General features: G+C 37.4%; 2 protein-coding genes across 5 annotated transcripts; both read right to left on the bottom strand.

Annotated features, from left to right (window-relative positions):
* Positions 1-4: 4 nt before the first annotated feature.
* Positions 5-17,413, bottom strand: LOC105284118 (b(0,+)-type amino acid transporter 1). Of its 3 annotated transcripts, none has more exons than XM_011347401.3 (6): positions 16,883-17,413; positions 1,751-2,874; positions 1,179-1,392; positions 674-979; positions 478-558; positions 5-395 (listed from the first exon to the last, which is right to left on the bottom strand). In XM_011347401.3, the coding sequence occupies exons 1-5, from the start codon at positions 16,905-16,907 to the stop codon at positions 485-487; spliced, it is 1,743 nt and encodes a 580-aa protein (XP_011345703.1). In that variant the 5' UTR covers positions 16,908-17,413; the 3' UTR covers positions 5-395; positions 478-484. The 3 variants fall into 3 exon arrangements, with proteins under 3 accessions (XP_011345703.1, XP_011345701.1, XP_011345702.1); XM_011347399.3 differs by lacking the exon at positions 16,883-17,413 and adding an exon at positions 4,476-6,455; XM_011347400.3 differs by lacking the exons at positions 478-558; positions 16,883-17,413 and adding an exon at positions 4,476-6,443.
* A 982-nt stretch (positions 17,414-18,395) lies between these two features.
* On the bottom strand, positions 18,396-21,167 carry LOC105284113 (cytochrome b5). 2 transcript variants are annotated; one of them, XM_011347387.3, is made up of 4 exons: positions 20,603-21,167; positions 20,239-20,367; positions 20,086-20,153; positions 18,396-19,024 (listed from the first exon to the last, which is right to left on the bottom strand). In XM_011347387.3, the coding sequence occupies exons 1-4, from the start codon at positions 20,768-20,770 to the stop codon at positions 19,003-19,005; spliced, it is 387 nt and encodes a 128-aa protein (XP_011345689.1). In that variant the 5' UTR covers positions 20,771-21,167; the 3' UTR covers positions 18,396-19,002. The 2 variants fall into 2 exon arrangements, with proteins under 2 accessions (XP_011345689.1, XP_011345688.1); XM_011347386.3 differs by having other exon boundaries at positions 18,396-18,986; positions 20,603-21,164.
* Between the last annotated feature and the right edge of the window lie 207 nt (positions 21,168-21,374).

Raw genomic sequence — 21,374 nt, 5'->3', positions numbered from 1 at the left:
TGTAAACATTTAAAATATTTTCTGTTGATTCATTGCTGTCTTACAACATCAACTATCTATTGTCTAACAGTAACGTTCTTCCTGTGTGTTGTATACTATGTACGAAGAATAACAAGTAATAAAATAATATATTTTTATATAATATATATATATTTTTTTGGATTCATTTTGGGCCAGCCTTGAGCTTTGTAATATATATGGGATATATAACGCTCTTGTCTGCATTTAAAATAGGATTATTCAGGTGTACACAGTTCGCGCAATGCCATAATGGAATGATTCGGCATTCTGGGGAACTTTCGTACGTTGATCTTCCGAAATAAAATGAAATCAGTCGAAGGCAGCCGCCGTCGGAGCCACCTCTAATAACATCTGCAGGAAGGCGTTGATACCTTCTGTAATAAGAAAACAGAACAGGAACATACAATACAAAATTAAAAATTTGGCGATATATAAAGCAGGAAGAAAAATCGATACTGGAGATTCAAACTTGAACTTTAATGGAAATCAAATTTTCTATGTAACTCATCCACCCTTTTCCTGCGAGTATTCTGTAACCTACGGTCGGAAGAAGAAGATCAATCCGGGGTTCTTTGTATCGTGAGATTTACAGCCCATTAAAGTTCGTGCGGGCTGGACCTTATTTTAGCCGAATGAGCCGGCGCATACTCACCCATGAATTTGGGCACATATCCAAACTTTACGAATGGGAGGTAGACGAGCATGCCCGCACCGATGAAGCCCGCCGCGTAGAGATACTCGATTTGTGGCTTATCGATGATCGGCGCCACTATGAGATACGCGGAGATGACGAGCACCAGCACGGGTATCACCAGCGGACATTTGTACGGTCGCGGATGGTTGGGTCTGGTCCTCCGCATCACCAGCAGGGCGAGCATCGCGCCGCCATAAAATATCCATGCGGTAAACGAAAAGAAGTCGATGAGCGAATCGATGTTGCCAGAGATAACCATCGCGCCTGTGGAATTCAAGACTCGGCTTGGATTATGCAGTAAAAAAAATCTCGTAAAAAGGACTTGCATTATTGAGAATCGACGAGAATTATATTAATTATTCTTATTTATTATTATAAAAACCTAAAAAGGAGTATTAGAGTCGTTCTAAAAGAGTTTGGGATATCTCGAGAGTTCCGGCGAATCGACTGCGTTGCATAATACCTGCTACGAGGGAATGGAAGATGAGGCCTGGGGCAGGAGTGAAGCGTCGCACGTGTACGTAGCTCAGACAGTCGAGCAAATGACCCTTTCGTGACGCGGCGAAGCAAAGTCTGCCTGCGGCAAACAGGGTGCCGTTCGCGGAACCGAATGTGCTGATCGCTACAGAGAGTGGCATCAGCCATGCCATAACGCCCAGTATCCGATTGCCGAATGTCTGCAAAGGACGGAAGCGTTACGATCGTTTATGTAGTATTTCAGTAACGTGTAGAGTGCAAAAGACAAATGGAGATTTATTGCTTGGAATTATCCAAGATGTTCCTAATTAATAGATCATTCTTTATTTTTTTCTTTAAATATTTAATTTTTATTATCCAGGATTATCCAGGATGTTTCAAATTAATAGATTATTCTTTATTTTTTTCTTTAAACATTTAATCTTTAATTAAGTGAAGAGAATGCTAGTTTTAGCTCATTTCGCTATCACTTTCTACGTGTCGCTTTTTCAAAATGAGTCTTCAGCTATCTTTTAAATATACAATATATTGCTTTTTTTATTCATCTGTAATACTTACCACAGCCACGGCCTCGCTCTCGATCATCTCGGACGGTGACATGACCGCGAGATAGGAGACATTGATAAGCGCGTAGCAGAGCGTGACGAGCGGTATACCAATCATGATAGATCTGGGCAAGTTCTTGGAGGGATTTTTGATCTCCTCGGTCACGTAGTTGAGATTATTCCAGCCGTCGTAGGCCCAGAGGCCGGTGTAGAAAGCGGTAGCCAGACGACCGATATTAATAGTACTGCCGTCGATGGTGTCGAACGCCGTCTGCAAATGCTGCGTATTACCCTGTATGAGTTTGTACGAACCGCCAACTATCACCACAAGTATCGCCATCAACTTAGCGGCGGTGAAGGCGTTCTGCACACCGGTAGCGAGGTTGACGCTGTAGCAGTTGATCAAGAGTATCAGAACGATCGCCAGCAGGCCGACGAGCTTGACTACCTCGTCGGGCGGGTCGCAGTCAACGGTGAACGCCTCAACGGTGTACTGGGCGAACGACAAGCAGATGATCGCCATTTGCGACGGCTTGAGTACCAAGGTGGACACCCAAGAGAAAAGGAAGGCGGGCGGTGCGCCAAATGCGTCCATGAAGTACGCGTATTCAGCGCCGCTGCTCGTGTTCATGGTGCCTAGCTCGGCGTAGGCGAGGGCACCGCACAAGCTCAGCAGACCGCATGCAGTCCACACGACGAAACTGACGCCGACGCTGCCGGTACGCAGCAGCAGACCCGACGGCGACACGAAGATCCCGGAGCCGATCATCGTGCCGACGATTAGAGCCACCCCACTGACGAGTCCCACCCGTCTCTTGAGGTGAATAGGGTCGTTCGCCTCTGCGTCCGTCCCCTCCAGCCCTCCGCTCCCTCCACCCCCGTCTTCGTCATCCCCCACACCCCCAGATTGGCCTTGTTGTTGCTGCTGCTGCTGTTGTTGATGCCGTTGTTGAGGATGTTGTAACGACGGTTTGCCGTTGTTGCTGCCGTTGATCGATTTGCCTGACGATGATCGACAGACCAGTCCGCCGCCAGTGTCACCGGCACCGCCCCCCAGCCAACCTGCTGACTGTAGTTGCTGCTGTTGCAGCTGCAGCTGGCCGCCATTGCTCGTTTGCGGATCATGTCCCACGGTAGCTAGAAGGAAAAATACATTTTGTGAATGAATAAGTAAGTTTTTATAAAACAGAAAGTATATTTATAACGGTAAATTTATTAAGAATATGTCCATTTTCTAATTAATTCTAACTGAAGGAAAGATAAAGATTTCTTTAAAAAAAGAGGGTGAAGGAAGACTGAAGGATGTTGCAAACAACGTATTTAAAACGTCGATAAAAATATTTATTTCCAATATCTTTTCTAAATGTTCGATTAATCGTTTCCATTTTCTGCGATACTGAATGATACAATATAGATAGAGGAAATTAAATAGATTAACTGTAGTGTGTGACTAGTTTTTGACTGATGATGTAGGTATTTTTTCATGAATTTTTTAAGAATAAAATTTAGAATTAGTTTAAGGTAATGATATTTTGTAATTTGATTTAACTAACAAATTTTTTTTTTATTTCAACTGAGCAATAAATTTATCGAATGATTGCTCACGAAAGACACACTTTCATTTAACGCAATTACTGAGTTTCCGGGGAACAACATTCAGGAAGCGCTGCGATAGGAGTTATGATTGGTGGTGCTTTATAGCACCACCACCAGTGTGATCGACAATATCGGTTAACGGGCGTGTACGTAGAAGTTCGATGAACGCGGGAAATAAATCATTGAACCATGTTCAAAACGCGTGAATCAAACAAAAAGTTTTAATTTGAAAGTTAAAAAAGAATTGTGCTAGGTCGCATCGGTGACTTCTTATTCATAGAAATTATTTTCGCAATAAGAGAAACAAGAAGATAGAGGGAGAGAAAGATAGATAGAGAGAGAGAGAGAGAAAGAGAGAAAGTGAATACAGACGTACTGCGAAAATGCGAGCGGTCTTATATTCAGTTTGTGCCGGTTCCTAAGTTTAGAGTCACCCAGCGAACGAGAACTGGACCACGTGGTCTATCCTTGTGCATAATTCACCCGCGGCGTTACACACGCCGAGCTCGAAATAATTTCGGATTTCATTGCTCTTACATAAACGTGAGGACTGTTACGCGTGGATTCGACTTTCGATTCCGATTTTCATTATTTGAATAGCAACACACTATTCACTGATAACAATTTTAATTAATAACAATTTTTCCTAATTTCATGGAGTCCTACGATGCATCGATTATTGCAATTTTTTATACTGACACGTTAAGATTTAGAGTTTCTTACAATTATTTTGCTAACTCTGCGATATATGTGCAAACGTGTTTGTTGAATGGGGGACATAAGTAGGCAAAAATTAAAATGCATGTAAAAGAAACAGTTTTTATTTCTTATTAGTTTTTGTTTGGCACTTTCTTTTAAAATTTTACTTTTTACGATTATATCATCAAACATTTTTAGCTGAGATATTAACGATAATGAGATTGATTTACGATAAAGCAATGGGGATTATATTAATATATGTAATTGCCTTATATATAATATAGATTATATAGTATTTTAAATGGGAAATAATATTTTTTAGTGGCGTGTATGATTTTTATTTAGAGGCAACGTTAGAAATTTTTCACCAATCTATGAAATTTAAATTTTTTTTGTATTATTTTACAATTATTTATATTATTGTGCTAATAGATTCACCATACCGGGTGTTGCAATCGAGTAAACTGACGAATGTAGGTAATTACTGGAGAGTGGATGCGCGACGAGAAAACTAACCGGCTCGTACCGCATCCCTTTTGTAACTGGGGCGGTGCGCGGCAGCGCGCGCGCGCGATTAGCGGACGGCGCCGGTTACCACGTGACCGTCCTCGCCAACCAACCCCACATATTCTCGTACCATGTGACGACCATTATCATATTATTATCACGAAGCTATCGTGCCGCAACCGTAATAGTTCGCGTGGCGATACGCCAGAAGACACTGTTTTGCCGGCTCCTCTTTCGCTGCGATAAATAACGGTCAAAAAACGCGCGGGAAATTTGCCGGTACACCGGTAGCGTCAAAGTGCCCGCGCGGGAATTTCGAAGCGCAGAGCGGGGGTGTGCGCGTTTCCATTTTCAAGGTGACCCCGCAGTACCGTTCGCTATCGATTTCATCGGATGCGTACATGTCTTGCATTCCGGAACTTCAGCATTCCTCTTGAGGATTAAACCCCGTTCATTAACGAACGGGAGACGTGCAAATAAACGTGATATTACGTTAGCTCTTCGAAGAAAATTTTACTCGAGGTTTCTAAAATTCTCAAAAGTTGTGTAATTGTATAATTTATTTAAAAATAAATATATAAAATATTTCGAAGAAACGTGGACTTTTATTTTGATTATAAATTCCAATCTCTTTAAGAGATTTAATACGGAAAGTAAGCTGAAAAGGTAGTTTCAATATAGCAAGTGTTTAAATATAATAATGTTAAAGAAAATAATAATTACAGAGAAATCTGTTTTATTATAAACACTTAATGTATCATTCGATTATCGAAAATCACTGCAAAGGCCATAAATTTGTGTCCACTTTTGAAATGTACTATTAATGTATTTTTCCGAGCGACAATGCCACAACATCGAAAGCATAGCGGCTCGTCCCATTTTGTCTGGCTTGATTATCTCAAATGACAGCTGCGCATTTTGGTTGCATCGCCAAAAATATGAAAGCTCAACACTAATGACAGGCCACTCATGCCAACCGGACAATATGTGTATTGTTTAGGATTTCGTAGGCACGTGTGCGTGTGACTAGTAAGGCTTCGTAGATATTCGAAAACAATTGCACGATATCATGAATTATGTGTATATAAAAGTCCATCTTATTCGTCTATCGCACTACAAAAGCATTTAATCAAAGGATTATGTAATGTCCGCGCACGCTTCATGTGGGCTAATTATGCAGGTTTTATAATAAAATTGTATATAATAAATTAATTATAAATAGTAAAATTAAAATATAAATTTCTAGCTCCATGGTGGTTTTGAAGAATTGAACGCGGTTTTATGTCGTTCAAGCGGCGACATGTCTTCTGAAACACCGACGACACTTATCGATTTTTAGGAAATCAGTCGCGCTTAAAAAGCGAATCTAATAAAGCAGCACCGTTCATTCTACCACCGATAAGTAGACGGGCGTACAGTTATCGAGAAAGGGCACAGCATTCTTGCTTGAGCAAATAATAAAAAAAATTCGATTAAAATACCAATTACCTGTGGCATTTAAATAGTTCATCAATTAAATGCATCGGTTTATCGTTTATGTTGAAATTATATTGCCATTTGATGTAGAATATTGCAAAGATGTTCAAAATTCCTTAAATTTATGGTGATCCTACAATTTGATACGCTTGAAATAGTAATTTTATAATCCTTATGGAGGTATAATTTTTAATAAAGAGAAAATTACATATAAGAATCGTCAACAACAAACAAATCAGCTGCCAAGAGAGTAACGACGTCTTCGAGGTCGATTTAATAAGAAATCGAGTTCGCGAAAAATAGGAATGATTGATATGCAATTTATACATTATATCAAAATTGATAATATACAAAGGATTATATAATTGATAATGATTTTGTGAGTTGTCAGTTTTCAGAAGAATATTGTTAATCGTTTAATCATTGAGAAAACAAATGTAAAAGTTACGTGTAATTGCGTGATTTAATATATTTTGCAGTTAAAGTAATCTAAAAAACAATAAATTAGAACATTTTTTCCAGGAAATAAATTTTTAAAAGATTAGAAACTGGAATGCTCCATTTAGTTATACGACGATCACTGGGTACTGATAACGGCGAAAATTAGTTAGACTTCTCACACTTTTAATTTAAAGTTGCCGAGTTAGCGTGTCAGCGTGCCTATAAATCATCTCTTTGGCCGACCATTTGCTTTCAGCAGCACACCTTTAGCAACGCATTTTTCTGTTGGCATCACGATTTGCTCGTCAGGCGAACTCGTAATTCATCTCCGTTGCACCATTCGCAACTCCAATAATGCAATTACAATGATTGCCAGCTCGCGACAATGCCGCTTTTGTTTGTGCGAAACGAGGGATATAAATACTAAATATTACGATAATAAGACTGCGACGCAGCAACGGAATATAGATAAGAAGTCATTTTCACTCGTGCGTTTAGTTAGATGAAATTAATATAAATTATTTTAATTTATTATATTTATATAATTTATAATATGCTGATTATACAGGGTGTCTGAATGACCCCGTGCCACCCGTTAATGACGTGTAGTTTGGACTTAGCTGAATAGAAAAATCCTATATCATTTTGTGATTTTCACAATATTAACGGAATTATTAATTTATCAATATAAATGAATGAGAGGGTGGTTCGTGCAGCAAGACCGTCGATAGGTCGATAGGAGGGCCGCGTGCTCTTTGTTATTGCTAGTATCTAATTGTAAGATACACATCCTCCTTTACCGCGCGTCGCCCGCTCAACTCGCAGTCTGTCAAAAAGCGAACGGCCCTCCTATTGACCTATCGACTCGCTGCACGAACCACCCTCTCATTCATTTATATTGATTAATTAATAACTCCGTTAGTATTGTGAAAATCGCAAAATGATATAGGACTTTTTTATTCAGCTAAGTCCAAACTACACCGTTATTAACGGGTGGCACGGGGTCATTCAGACACCCTGTATAATATTGAAATATCTTCGAGTTGATAGTTGGTAGATTACTTTCCCATTTCCATTCCCAATATATTGAAAGAAGGAAATTAGAAGAGCAAAGAATAATTCGATTTCTATTAAATTAGTTAATCGTTTCCATCATCGTGGCGCGATAAATGGGAATTGCGTCGCGACATCGTCGTCGTCTCCCCGCCATCTGGCGCGAAGCAGTCTTGTAATCCAGGCTCATTTAAAAGTGATCGCGACCGATATTCTGGCGTATCGCTTAACGATGTAATTGTCGACGATGTTAGGGAATGTGCTCGCTCACGCGTTTTTAATGACTTTAAACATAGTATCACAATGACGACGACCACGATGACAGAACGTTAGTGGTATGGGATCAAGCAAAGATCAGCAAGTGATTCCCCTCCCGTTTCCCTTCATTCCTTCACGCTCGAACTTCGTACTACTTTTGCTTTATGTTGACGCGACAAATTACCTTAGATTAAGTTACAAAATTCCACGAAGCAGCAACTCGATGCGACGTCGACAACTCGTAGATGCGACGACAAAATGACCGATCAGATGGCATTCATCAACGTATGTCGAAATGATGATTATTGTCAATAATGTGTCATATGCTGCTACACATGAAATGAAAAAGACGGTAAAAATATTAATGATACGAGATATCGCGAAGAATCGATAAATCGATTGACTTTGTTCTGTTATCAATAGCTAATCATACATGTATATTTAAATTAAAATATAAAATATATTATAAATAAATTATTATGTTAAAAATTTTAAAAAATATGCATTGAATAGATTATACAGAATGCCTTAAGATATGCAGAAGGAGAAAAAGAGATATTATACTTGAAAATATAAAGATAAGTATCTTTACATTGTCCCCCCCGCATTAAAAATTTGAGAGGTGCGACGTTACCATTTAATTCTTTAACTCAATCACTGGTAAATTGAAGGTGGTTTACAATCATTAATATAATTAATATACGTAATAAATTTATGTAACAAAACTTAATGTGAAATTATCACACATGCATATTTCGAGAGATGCATGATACTGGATTAAAAACAACGTGGTTTCCCAAGGCTAATACTACTACTCGTTAAATCGCATTAATAACCATTCGCCGTAAAGTGTCGCAATGATTCAATTGCGTTTAATGCGAGACGCGTGCGGAACGAACGAATGGTTCCAGGCTGCGGAGGTGTTAATGAAAAACGCACTACTGTATAGTGCGTTTCATGGACAAGGCCGCGTCGTAAGATCCCATTGAGCTCATTGTCAGAGGCGTCAAGTCAGAGACGTATGTCGCATTCTCCTATTTCGTTTTCCATATATGGGAGCGGGAATTAAACAGGAAAACATCGACCATTATTCTTATGCACTGTTCTTCAGAAAAGTAATTCGCGTCTACGAAATGGTGATAAAAAGGAATAATTGTCATAAAGTGACATGGTTGAAATGAAAAAAATATCCATAAAAATTTGGCATAATAATTCAGGAAAAGAAAATTGATATTTTTTCTACAAATAATATACCTAAAGTTGATACATTTATTAATATCGCTGTAGATATTAATTAATATTAATATAATTGTTAATATAAATTAAAGTCTCTTTCACATTAAAAAATCTTTCACCTTTGGTTAACACTGAAATAAAGTACATTTAGAGAAATATAGGATCATTACGACGCATCTTTTTTCTTCATTCAGAAAAATTCTCTTCACTTGAAAGTCTTGATCTATATTTAGATCTAACAAATGTTCAACGCACAAGCGAATTTACGCACATAACTGTCACGTTTCTATCTCGTGAATCTCGTAGACTAAATAAAGAGTGATTTTTGTTCAAACCGAGTTACGAGTGATTTCCTTTTAAAACATTTACCTACTCGTCATACCAGATCTGCCGTCGTTTGCTGAACAATCGACTTGGCATACAATTAGAGACAAGAACGTTCCTGTCTCGCGAAATTGCGAGACTGCCTGCGGAAAGCAAATTTACGAGCGCTCCACGTAATTCCAATTATGATTATTGTAATTTATTCGTTAATAGCCTATTCGAGCTTATTGTTAGTGTCGCATATCGAATATCTCATTCAATAGAGGGTTGCATGTTCTAACGTACACGAATATTTCGTTGAAGTCATCTTACTTGGAATCTATTCAGAAACTTGTCTTCATGCGGTAACCGAATATCCTATACTCAAGCTGCCGATGGACGTTGCATTATGCATAAAATTGCATCACACATCAAAACTGTTAATTTTCTGACAAACATTAGAATTATTTTTCTGTGAATTTGATTATGCAAACCAGAGACTCAATCAGAGATCTAAAAGAGCCATTCTATATCTAATAAATATTTCGCTTTTTTCAATAATATCGATTTCAATATTGGAGTCAGTCAAAAAGTTCAGTTTGATTTTCAGTTTTTCAAATCACTTTATATAATATATGTAATATGTAATACAGGCAACAATGTTGATAATATCTATGTAACAGACAGCGATGATGATTACTTGGTTCATGAAAAATTTATTTCTACGCGATAAAGTAAAGTTTGATGCAAAAATCAAATCGAAATTTTTGACTGACCTTTTTGACAATAATATCGGTTATCTAAAAATGTAAAACTATACATAGAAATGCAGGGACATGCTTGTTTCGTTTGCACGAGCAAAAAACGGACGTGAGTAAATTGAGACACATAAAACTTTCATAAATAGTCGATAGTATCAAAGTATCGTTTAGCATCCGGGGTGATATTTTGTAAAGACCTTACCGGAAATGCAATTTCTTAGCCGCGCTCGTTTCGTGATTCAACGCGCTACTTTAGTGACGCCGGGTGTTGGTCGCATTGTTCTCTACGTTATTCGTTTCGCCTTCCATCGATCGATACATGTGAACGATCGTATAACCCGTCTCGCGTATAATAGTTCAGCGTGTTTCGTTCAAGAGTTCTTTGTCGTATAGAAACATGACATCGCATAACATCGGAAATTTAAACATTGCCAAAGCAACCCACGCAAACAAACTTTAAAAGGCAGATAATCAATTTTTTTTAAATTAAATGCAACCAGAATATAGTTGTATAACTAAAGATATAATTATTATGCAAAAAGTCATCGGACAATGGAGCGCCGTGAAGGAGAAAAGGGAGTGTCCGATGTCCATGCATAAAATTTATTTTAAAGCTTAATATTTTTCATACTTCTTCTAATTATTCTCTTTTCTAATTTATTTTTCTTTCTTCTCTAATTTAATTCTTCTAATTATCCTAACTGCATAAGCATTATACCTATATAAATTCCTTGTTTTCTTCTTTTCAATATTTTGTTACGTTGTACGTTCGAATCTCCGTTATAAATATCCTTACTTTGAAATTGTTTGACGGTGATTCATAATCAAGTATAACACAACGTATCTTTTCACAGAAAATTCTTTTCCACAGAAATTGTGATAACGATCAATTGATCTCTTGGGGCATCATTTTTCCTGATTTTCAGATGCCTCGTTTATCCTTTTCATCTCGTTTGGATATTTTCGTTGTGCTTTAGCCCTTATTAGGGCGGCTTATGCAATACGAGAGCAAGCTACATGGAATTGCGTCATCTCGTGAAACCAGAGAAACGCCCGAGCGAGAGAGATTCTGGAGCACGCAGCGCCCTCCGCTTCAGCAATGCGCTTCAAAAATATCCACGGTTCACGGTGTATGTCATTAACATTGAGCGCGGATCAGACGAAATCGATTTGCTTGATCGCTCGTAGTCATTCACGTACTATAATATAATATACTCGGAATCTATTAACGCAGCCAGCGGAATCGTGCGCTCAGACAAATTGATCGTTACAGATTCCAACGCCATAAATATTATATCTCGCATATTTTATTTTTTTTTAATAAAACTGCATTGCTATTTCACTCAATTTTACCGCTTAATTATTTTTTATTGAATAATTACCTATTTCGTCACCTTCAGGTGGCTTAAACTCTATCGACGTAATAGCATATTGTACCGCTAATGCTATCCTGATAATTATTGCATCACGCTGCGGATAATTTCCCTGCTACACGTACAGTTGAATCATCACGTGCCCGCTATGCATTAAACGGTAAATGTAATCGTCTAATTTTACCTGGCAAACCGCGCGAATAGGCTTCACGTGATTAGCATGATCTGGCGCTAAATGGCGACACGAAGATACGGACCAATGACTCCTCTGACGACGTTACATCTGTCTTTTTGCCATTTGATTTTATACGATTCTCGCCTACGTGGACGATCACGAGATTATTTTTAACGTTTTAAAATGGACTTGCGGCGTGCTGAAACGGCTGCAAATAGACAGACACGAAATAGACGGGCTCTTCAACGAACTCCAATTGACGAAAGACGAGAGGGAGAAAAAGAGAAAGGAAAGAGGGAGACGTAAAACGACGATGATAACGAGGAGAGGAGCGACATTTTGTTTAAGCCAATCATTCCTTGCACGCAATTTCATGCATGCATTGCTTTTCATCAATGGACCCATGTTAAAGCAGCGTACAATAGCTGACAGCACGCTACTTCTCGTCGAGAGAAGAGATCTGAGTTGTGATCATCACGGGTACAGTCGGTGGTGAAATTTATTTCATGTGAAAAACTGATACGCTGAAAAAGCTCAGCTACGTAGCTCAGTTACATAAGCTACTTAATCGTACTTGATTAAGTATAACACAACACATCTATTCACAACGCATATTTTTCACGGAAGCTGTGCTTATGATCAATCCCTATCGCGTTTTACGCAGATTTTGCTTGATACATATGCGACATAATTACGATTTTACAAAAGTTAAAATAAATTATAACAATGAATTTTTATTATTTTTGATTTCCTTTATATAAATTCTAGGGATAAATTTGCGAATAATATTTCAAGAAGAAATTTGCGATATCTAAATAATATTTATATACATGTGCATTTCCATTTTTCTTTCTTGACAATTCAAGACAGATTGAGGAGACTTGATCTGTTATAATAGGATTGGCTGTGAGTGTGTACTCATTGTTTAATGTAGAGGATATTACTTTGTAATATCTTTATGACATCATCAAGTTATTCTTGCTACCCGATAGCTCATGTATATGAAACGATATCATACCGTACTGAAGCATGAATGATTCGTGAAACTTATCGCAGAAAAGCAGTTTCAGCACTACTAATCTTTTTGTTGAACTCAGATCCTATCAGCTCTTATCGTTAAAAAAGGCAACAGAATGTATTAAATACATTGAATACAATGCATTATAAAGCACATAGAACCAAAATATTATTGAACAAAGGCGATATGAGATAAAGTAGGAATTATTTCAATACAAAAATATTTTTAAGTATATAAAAAATATATTACATCTTCCTTGTTAAACGTAAATTGATTAAAGAATTTTGGATGGATGAATATCAAAAGATACGAATATCTATTATACGCAAAAAGAAAGTAAAATGATTCGACAGTCTCGTGATCACTTTAATGACGATTAATCGCGAATTAGCGGTTCTCGCGATTCAAGTGGGCGCTTGACTTTATCATGCGCTAAGTATTCGCAATGATCATGCAACAGTCGTGAGAAAGCGGTCGATCTCGCGCGGAAAGATCGTTATCGAGTTTATCCGGTGATATTTTTAAACTGGAGATTAGCTCGATTTCACAATCGTGTCGAGATCGAATACATTTCCTGCCAGATTCGTCTGATCATAACACGCACGTTTTCCTTAGTTGTAAAAATTTTAGCAATCATTTTACTAATTTAATTATAACGTTATGAGATTTTTAAGTTTTAAGTTTTCGTACAACAATATTAATAAGATTCTCTTGCTAATATCAAAAAGATTCTTCAACGGAATACTTTCTTCTCAAAATTTTTCAGTGCCGCATATAACATAATAATGTGCGTAATAACGTGCCTTTTGCAACAATTCCAAATCTAACGCAATCTTTAACAGTCCGCCAAAAAGAGAATCTATAACATTTGAATGACGTTGAACCGTTTATTATCACGAGATGGTGATGACGACGGGACGAAAGGTAAAGGGTTAAATGAAGAGTATTACATACGAAGAATCCCATCGGACAGTCGATTGCAAAACGCATTTTGAAATATAATTTGTCATAATTAATGTGAACTTTTCTGTTGAAGAGAGGGAGGAGGGTATCACATTAACAACCCATTAATTACATGTGTAATAATTAATAATGTATTGTACACGATAATTATGATTTATAATTATTTTGCTATCACTAATTGAATAATTAATTTTATTTAATTGTTGTATAAAACGTACGAGATAAATGAGATGTCAAGAGTAAATATAATTTCAATAGAATATGTATCTTATTAAGATTACCACCTTTAATTAGGAATAAAATTATGACGACGAATAAATAAATATAAAAATACTGTCTTAAAAATCTTCAAGTTTTTATAATTTCATTAATTTATCCGGTCACAATACAGAATATTCATTTTTTGAATGATTTCAGCAATAGTTATTTCAATCTCGATTACTTTCATTATCAGTTGTAATTATTATCAGGTTAATCATTAATTTATTTATTGCTGCAATCACTGATGAGCACAATTTGTCTAATTAGATATCCTCGACTGAAGTGCAAAATTTATGCGCAAGATTACGTAACGTAAGTGCAGCTTCCTGCAGTGTTGTCGCATCGTAGAGTGATTGACAACTCCGAGTCACGTCTCATAAAATTTGCGTTTCGTTAACAAAGCGCATAAGAGATTTGGAGGCGAGACGATTATAATTAGCAAACGTCTCAAGACTCTTGGGAGAGTAACCACTGAACACTTCTTCTTGGCACACAACGTTCGACCACGAGGACGACCAACAGGTTTTTCGTGACTTGTTAACTAGTTTAAGTACGTTCACGATGCAAAACATTTGCCACGTTCAGTTATGTGCATACCGCGATCGAAAAACTACCGTTTCTGTAAATAGTCGTACGAAAAAAAAGAATTAAGTGTGCATTTTTAAAATAGAATAAAATGGCTTAAGAACTTAAAAAGAAAAGAGAAATAAAATTGATAGTGAACGTAAAATTTCTGCTTTCATTATATGTTTAAATTTTCCTTTTAAGAAACACGTTTCCTGATTTCTTCATGGATATTATTCCTTATGAAGAATTTTCTTAATTATTTTTAAAGTTTGTCATACATATAAATTTAATAAGTTCCATAAACGATTCACTATTCTCATGTAAGAAGACACTGACTCACACATAACTTCTTTTCTGCACGTAGAGTAAGTACATATATCGAGACTGAAATATTTTTAATTTCCGTAATAGAGTAACGTTTACGCAGAGCTATCGAGATCATTAGTTTTCATCGATTATAAGCTGAAGAACGTTTTATGACTTCCACGTGTCTCGTTGGCCTTCAACTACTCCTTATGTTTCATAATTAATAAGAATACCCTTAATGGCTGCTAATATTAGGGTTGCAACAGCCAGAAAAAGCGATATTATATGATGTTATTATCGAGAGGAGTTGTCCACAGGAGGAGCGTGAGCGGGCCCGGCAGAATAATAGGCCCCCTTAGATATTGTTACTCTTATTCTACCTGTGTATGTGCCGGATAAGGTAGAAACTTTCTTTTTATGTGGGCGTGCCCCACCGTTGTGCCCCCATTTACAGGGCACATCGGTGGAGGTGAGTTGTTGTTTTATTTGTTTTACTTATTTATTTATTTATTTACTCTTTTAATTATTTTATCGAAGTCCCTATTGATTTCACTTGTTGGTTCGTGCACAGGTTGTACGTTTAACCCGGTTCTGCCCATTGTTGAGTGTATGTGTGGGTGTGAGTGAATGTGTGTGCGTGGGGCAGACCCAGGCAGTAGGGTGCCGTGTGAATGGGGCCTTGGCCCGTATGTGCCCTGGGGGGGCCCTCTCAAGTTTAATGTTTCACGACGTTACGGGAGGGGTCTCTCTAGTGTGCTGTCCTGTGCCGTCGGGTGTGTTGTCCGGTGGTGGGGTTTGGGGGGGGGGGGGGAATGCGTTTTTAGTGGGTATGGCCCGATTGGACCTCCGGTTCTATGGGCGAGTCCCACACTACCAAGGGGTTCGGCCCCCTTGGTGTGCGTAAATGCATTTTTTGACTCCCCCTGCGAAACAAACAAAAAATAAAAAGAGGAGTTGTCCACTATGTAGTACATGCCATTAAGAAAATATAGGTATCTTTAAATGGCTAAGCTATTTTTATCGTTTGAAATTTTTTTTCCTCTCTTATGTATCAGAAATATGCAAAGTGCCCTTCCCTCCTCTTTCATCCTCCCCATGGCGCTAAGGGACTAGATTTGCAGATTATTAACATCTTAGGTATAACATCATTTTCAGAATAGTTTAAAATATTCTGATAGCCTTAAGATAGTTTCACAGGATATTCTTATAAGAATAGTTTTGTCTCCCATTGCTATTTCTAATCAAGGGAAGAAAATTTAACCAAACAAACTAATATCGACTTTTAAACATAGAGATGCGAATGTACGTCCTTCCTATTGCATTTGTTATATATGTTTATTTCGCGTTTATTATATTCCACGGATGCAAGGAATTACCATTCTTAATTGTTCACAATTCTCTTTAAGTAGCTGTCTTAGCGGAAGATATTTTTTCCTATTAATTAGAAAATGAACACTAATGTATTAGACAAAGGAGTTAATTTCTTTCCCCCTTCTCCATGAGTGAGTAAACTAGAATTTGTGCATTAAATATGTAATAACCGGATATAAGATAATTTCTCTCGCGCTCTCTCTCTCTCTTTCTCTCTCCCTCTCTGATAGTAATATAAAATAGGCTCGTAACACGACTAATAATTGTATAAAGCCAATTGTATCAAATCATTTACACTACTGTGCGATCATAACGAGAAAAGCGCGCCGTTTCTATTACAATACAAACAGGCGTGGGTATATCGCATGTACACCGGCAAGCGCGCCATTAATCGAAGAATTTATGACACTGATCTAATCCCAGCTTTTTAAGAACGTAAACAAATTAAATAATTGCATTTTTCTCTTTCAGTGTAATCACATTATTGTAATAAACTGTTTAAGTTCTTATTCCAAAATTTAAATCTAATAAAGCTTAAATTAATTTTATTAGAGAAATAGGCAATATAAAAATGTATTCAATTAGTATCGATTTTGAAAAGCGCCCTATATACGTATATATTAATTAATTATCTGCATTTAGCTAATCTTCTTTTTGGAAAAGCAGAGAAACGGGGAAACAGAGGATCAAATTAGGTGAGGTCGACGCAACCGGCGTCTCCGCCGAGTAATTCTCGAGTAATCCTCACGTTGCGTGTGCTTCGCGGTGATCATGCACTTACCTCGTTTGAGGGGCGCGACATGCATGACTCTTGGAGGGACCGATAAGAAGGGCGGATCGTGAGACCGCCTCTCATGACACCACGCCGCTACTTTTCAATGCAACCACCGCCGGTTCGCGCCTTACGCAGCTGCTGTCCTCACACTTCGTCGTCTACTTCCACCCGGAAATCGTCAGCCTCTGCCCCTCTGGTTCCGGGATCGGCCCCCGTTGCCTCCTGCGTCCTTTTCTCTGTCCTTCCCAGTGCGTGCTCACCCTGTCGAGAGTCTTCTATCTCTTCGCCTGGAAATTCGTTTATTCGCTCGTCTTTTCGCGACAAACGCTGTGTTATCGCTCTACTCGACTCGCTTGCTAGCTCGAGGACCCTCTTCTAGGCTCTCGTCCTTCAGTGTCCTTCTTTTAATAGATTATCGCTGATACCTCTGTCAAAACGCTGCTTCACGACGCACTTACATCGAGCTCTCGCGCTTTACTGGGCGTTCGTCGGAGGTCCACCGAAGAACCGCAAGCCGAGGGTGAAGTGCGGAGACCGGGGAAGAGCCGGCGCGACGCGCGCGTCGCCGGAACTCGCTCGATATCGACGCCACGGGGCGACGCCACCGCGAATCCTTACTCCGCTGTGAAGCCCCCGTCAAAGGATCCTATGCTCGTGTATTCACGCACCTTCTGCGTACCTCTACGCGTACGCGGGACGGCTGCATTGTTCATGAGCGCGTGATAAATCCGCGCGACAGGTTCAATCATTTAATTTCAATTCAATTGTGCACGATCGTTTCTCTCTATCTATGTTTCGTGCATTCGAATTAAAATAAACATTTACGTAATTTAAACGGCCTAAAACTACGTGCATGTTTTGTATCAAGACATCGTATATTTTAATTCACGTTGGAATGATTTATAATAAATAGATAATAGAAGTTATTAAAATATATTTGCTTTGTGCGTTGTACGTCGCTATTAAGAGTTACTTTAAGAGAATATATATAAATATAGTAAATATGTAATTAAAATAAATAAAAAAAACAAAAATATTTGAGAAATATAATATTATTCCTGTTACATTCGTTAATTTACAAGTGAGGAATTATATCTTCATATTAATTTCCAAGTCTTACAATTTAGATACAATATTATTCCTACTACAATTTGCGATCTGTTATATATTTATTAATATATAAATTGTAGCAAAACAAGTATATATATATATATATATATATATATATAAATATGATTATAAATGAATCATATCTGTTACATAATATCGCATAATCTCAGGTATTGTCAACTCTCTTCTCCTTTTCATTGATACTTGCTTGTCTCGAGTAATTTTCGTGTTACAAAACAGACTGATAATATGAGAAATTGTATGGCTTCTTTTAGCTTCTTTACAGCTTGAACGATGATCGAAGTTATTTCGGAATAATTTTCGAATCCTCTTGCACTCGTCATCTTATCGCAACTCTCAAGGATTTAAGAATGAGGGATTTACTTCTTTTTACTGGGAAGGCCCTTTCTTCTATGGAATTAAACTAATTTATTTCATTTAATTCAAGGAATGACGCGTTGCGTGTGAACGCTACATGTACATATGCATGTATATACCAGTGTGTACAAACGTATACATGTAAGTATATAAATGCGCGTTATTTATATATTATTATAATACATATTCGGTCGTTCCACTCTGTTTTTTTTTAAATGCTAGGCCAGCAAATGCTACCTGATTCATAAAAAACAATTAAAATGGTGCGCAACATACATTTGGATAAAATGTACAACAATTTAATCGTCAGACATATACGTATATGTGCTTGTGTATGTATATATGTGCATATCTACATATATATATATATACATACAAATATATTAGGATAATCAGAAATTCCTTCGGATATCTATCTTTTATTTATATTGAAAAATCGGAAGGGACTTTCTGATCAACTCAATATATAATATACGCATAATGTATGCATTAACAATCATTAACGTGGAGAAAAGGGCCCAGATCGGAATGGTTTAATTAGAAAATATTGATGAAATAGCGATAGACGAGGGTTGCAAGTATCCCAAGGGCGATCGGGATCAACCAGGACCGCCAAGAACCACTGTAATTGCCAGTCATCAGATCACAATGCAGCATCGACTATTTGCATACAATAATTCGTAAGGAAAAAAAAAACAGCCTGTCCTTATAAATTTAGACGGCATGAACACTTGTTGTATTATAGTTACGCAAATGTGAGAGTTACTCGATTCAGGAGAGAGTTAATTCCATATTCTTTCTCCACCTATATTCTACAGGAGATTCTATGGAAATGCATGAAATTAAATCTTTAATTGCTAAAATCAGAATTGCAGAAAGGCGGCTTTTCAAAGAACGAAACTAAAGAATCTTTTATCAACTTTTTTTCGATCGATAGTTCTTAGCAAATAACTCGATATTAAGACTGAAAATTAAACAGCATTGATACAGGTACTTATAGAGAGCGAGAGAGAGAGATTTCAACACTCTTTTATTATAAAGTAATAAACTAAAATAAATCAGTAAAATAAAATTTATTTTCTTTTATCAGTAAAATAGTAAAATCAGTAAATTAATTTTATTTTACTGATAAGAAAGAACAGAAAATGCAATTTATGCTAGCTAGTAACACTTACCTTTTCTTATCTAAGATTTAAAAAAAGAAAGCACATAGAAAGTATATAGAAAAAATTATATAAAACAAACTATGTAAATAACAATGAAATCGAATTTAACTGATATTTTTTAACAAGTAAATTGTCTATGTTCATACCACCTACATAATCGAAATTAAAGGAAGTTCAAAATTTATTTCAGCAAATAAATATAGAAAAAACTTTAGAGAAGATTCTTTAGAAGGTTGGTCAAGAAGAATATGGTTTTCTGCAAGGTTCCTATGTTAGAAGCATTGAAATGTTAAAGTCGATATGTGAGGCCCAGTTCCACAACTTTAACCGGAATTTAACTCGTCAATGGAGTATTCACACTGCATCACATGTAAAATCTCTAGAAAACGAACTCTCCTGTTGGATCGAGTGTCATACATCGGACATTGGACGTAGTATGAATTCTTCATCAACAAATTAAACTCCGGTTAAAATAAATTGTGGGACTGGGCCTAAGAGTCCACAGTTCTTAAACAAAAATTGCTACAGATAAAACGAATGGAAAAAAGATCATACCTAGAACTGTCCGCAGATTCACCAGACCATCCTTTACTTTTTTTCCCTGTATTTTTGGTTCTTTCCTCCTGAAATACATTTGAGTAAACGGTATAAATAAAACTTTCAGAAAATTTAAGGTATGATGATGAATGAAGTTAATGTCATTCTCACTTCTACTATTTCCCCAATTTTATATTGCTCCATCATCTGTCTCGCATCACTGGAATGCCCAATGTCTTCGAAGGGTTCAGTGGCGTCATAACCAGCTTGTTCCAGCAGTACCTCCTCGCCTCCGGGATGCTAGATATCAATGAAAAAACAGTAAGCTTTCAGCTAGTCACGTTAGCCGCAAAAAATCACTGAATATGCAAATTAATGTACATTTAATTAGAGCATGATTTTATGTGAATACCAGATCAATAAAGATGTAAATCTATACGAGTTTACAGACAGCTCACGAGAGCAGCAATGAAATTAGCTCGAGTAATTAGATGCAGTTGTATCTGATCATCGATAAGGAGGAAAAAATCGAAACCTCATTGAGGAAAGACGTGACGTCGTAGACGTTGTCATGAATGATGATCCACACGTCTTTCGTACTGGCAGTGCGCTTCGACACTTCCTCTCGCGTAAACAGTTTCACCGATGAAGCGACGGCGTCGTTCTTGACGTCTTTAACATCTTTACCGTCCGCAGCTGCCATTTCGTCAACCAGCGGCTCCTTCTATACTCGGGGCTTCACTTGATCGCCGTTCTCCAATTGATATGCGCTCGCCACGATTGACGCAGCACTTTTTTGCCGAATTCTTTGCGAGAGTGCAACTTGACACTCACGTCGACTGTTAATAAACAGCAGTAAAGGCGAACGTGCGGCGAACTTATTATGAACGAATCGCGATCATACACAAGCTAATGTTTATAACGAATAATTTTGCACTGGTTCGTGTTACCGGTTTATGACTCGATCTTAAAGAGAATAGACAGACCTCCGCGATTTCGAGTAATTCAGATTGGTCTGCGATACTCCGAGGTCACCATAGCGATTATAGGCCGATTTCCATGAAGTCGATTAGTAGTCTGACTAGCCATTGTTTAATAGAATATTAATGTTTGCAAAATAGTATATTGTTGAATCTACAAGTGCTCCGAAACACTTTCTATTCGTCTTTGCATTTGAAAGAAGGAAAAGGACAGAAAGTGTTTTGAAGCATTTGTAGCGCCAAGTGAAGCGCACCTGTTATCGTAGATTATAAGGGTATTATAAATTAAATTTATAGCAATGACCAATTAGTTTCTCACTTTTTAAA

This window comes from Ooceraea biroi, chromosome 6 (assembly GCF_003672135.1).
Source record: "Ooceraea biroi isolate clonal line C1 chromosome 6, Obir_v5.4, whole genome shotgun sequence".
Classification (NCBI taxonomy): Eukaryota; Metazoa; Arthropoda; class Insecta; order Hymenoptera; family Formicidae; genus Ooceraea; species Ooceraea biroi.
Note: the sequence above shows the minus strand (reverse complement) of the source record. Positions and strands in the feature narration are given on the sequence as shown.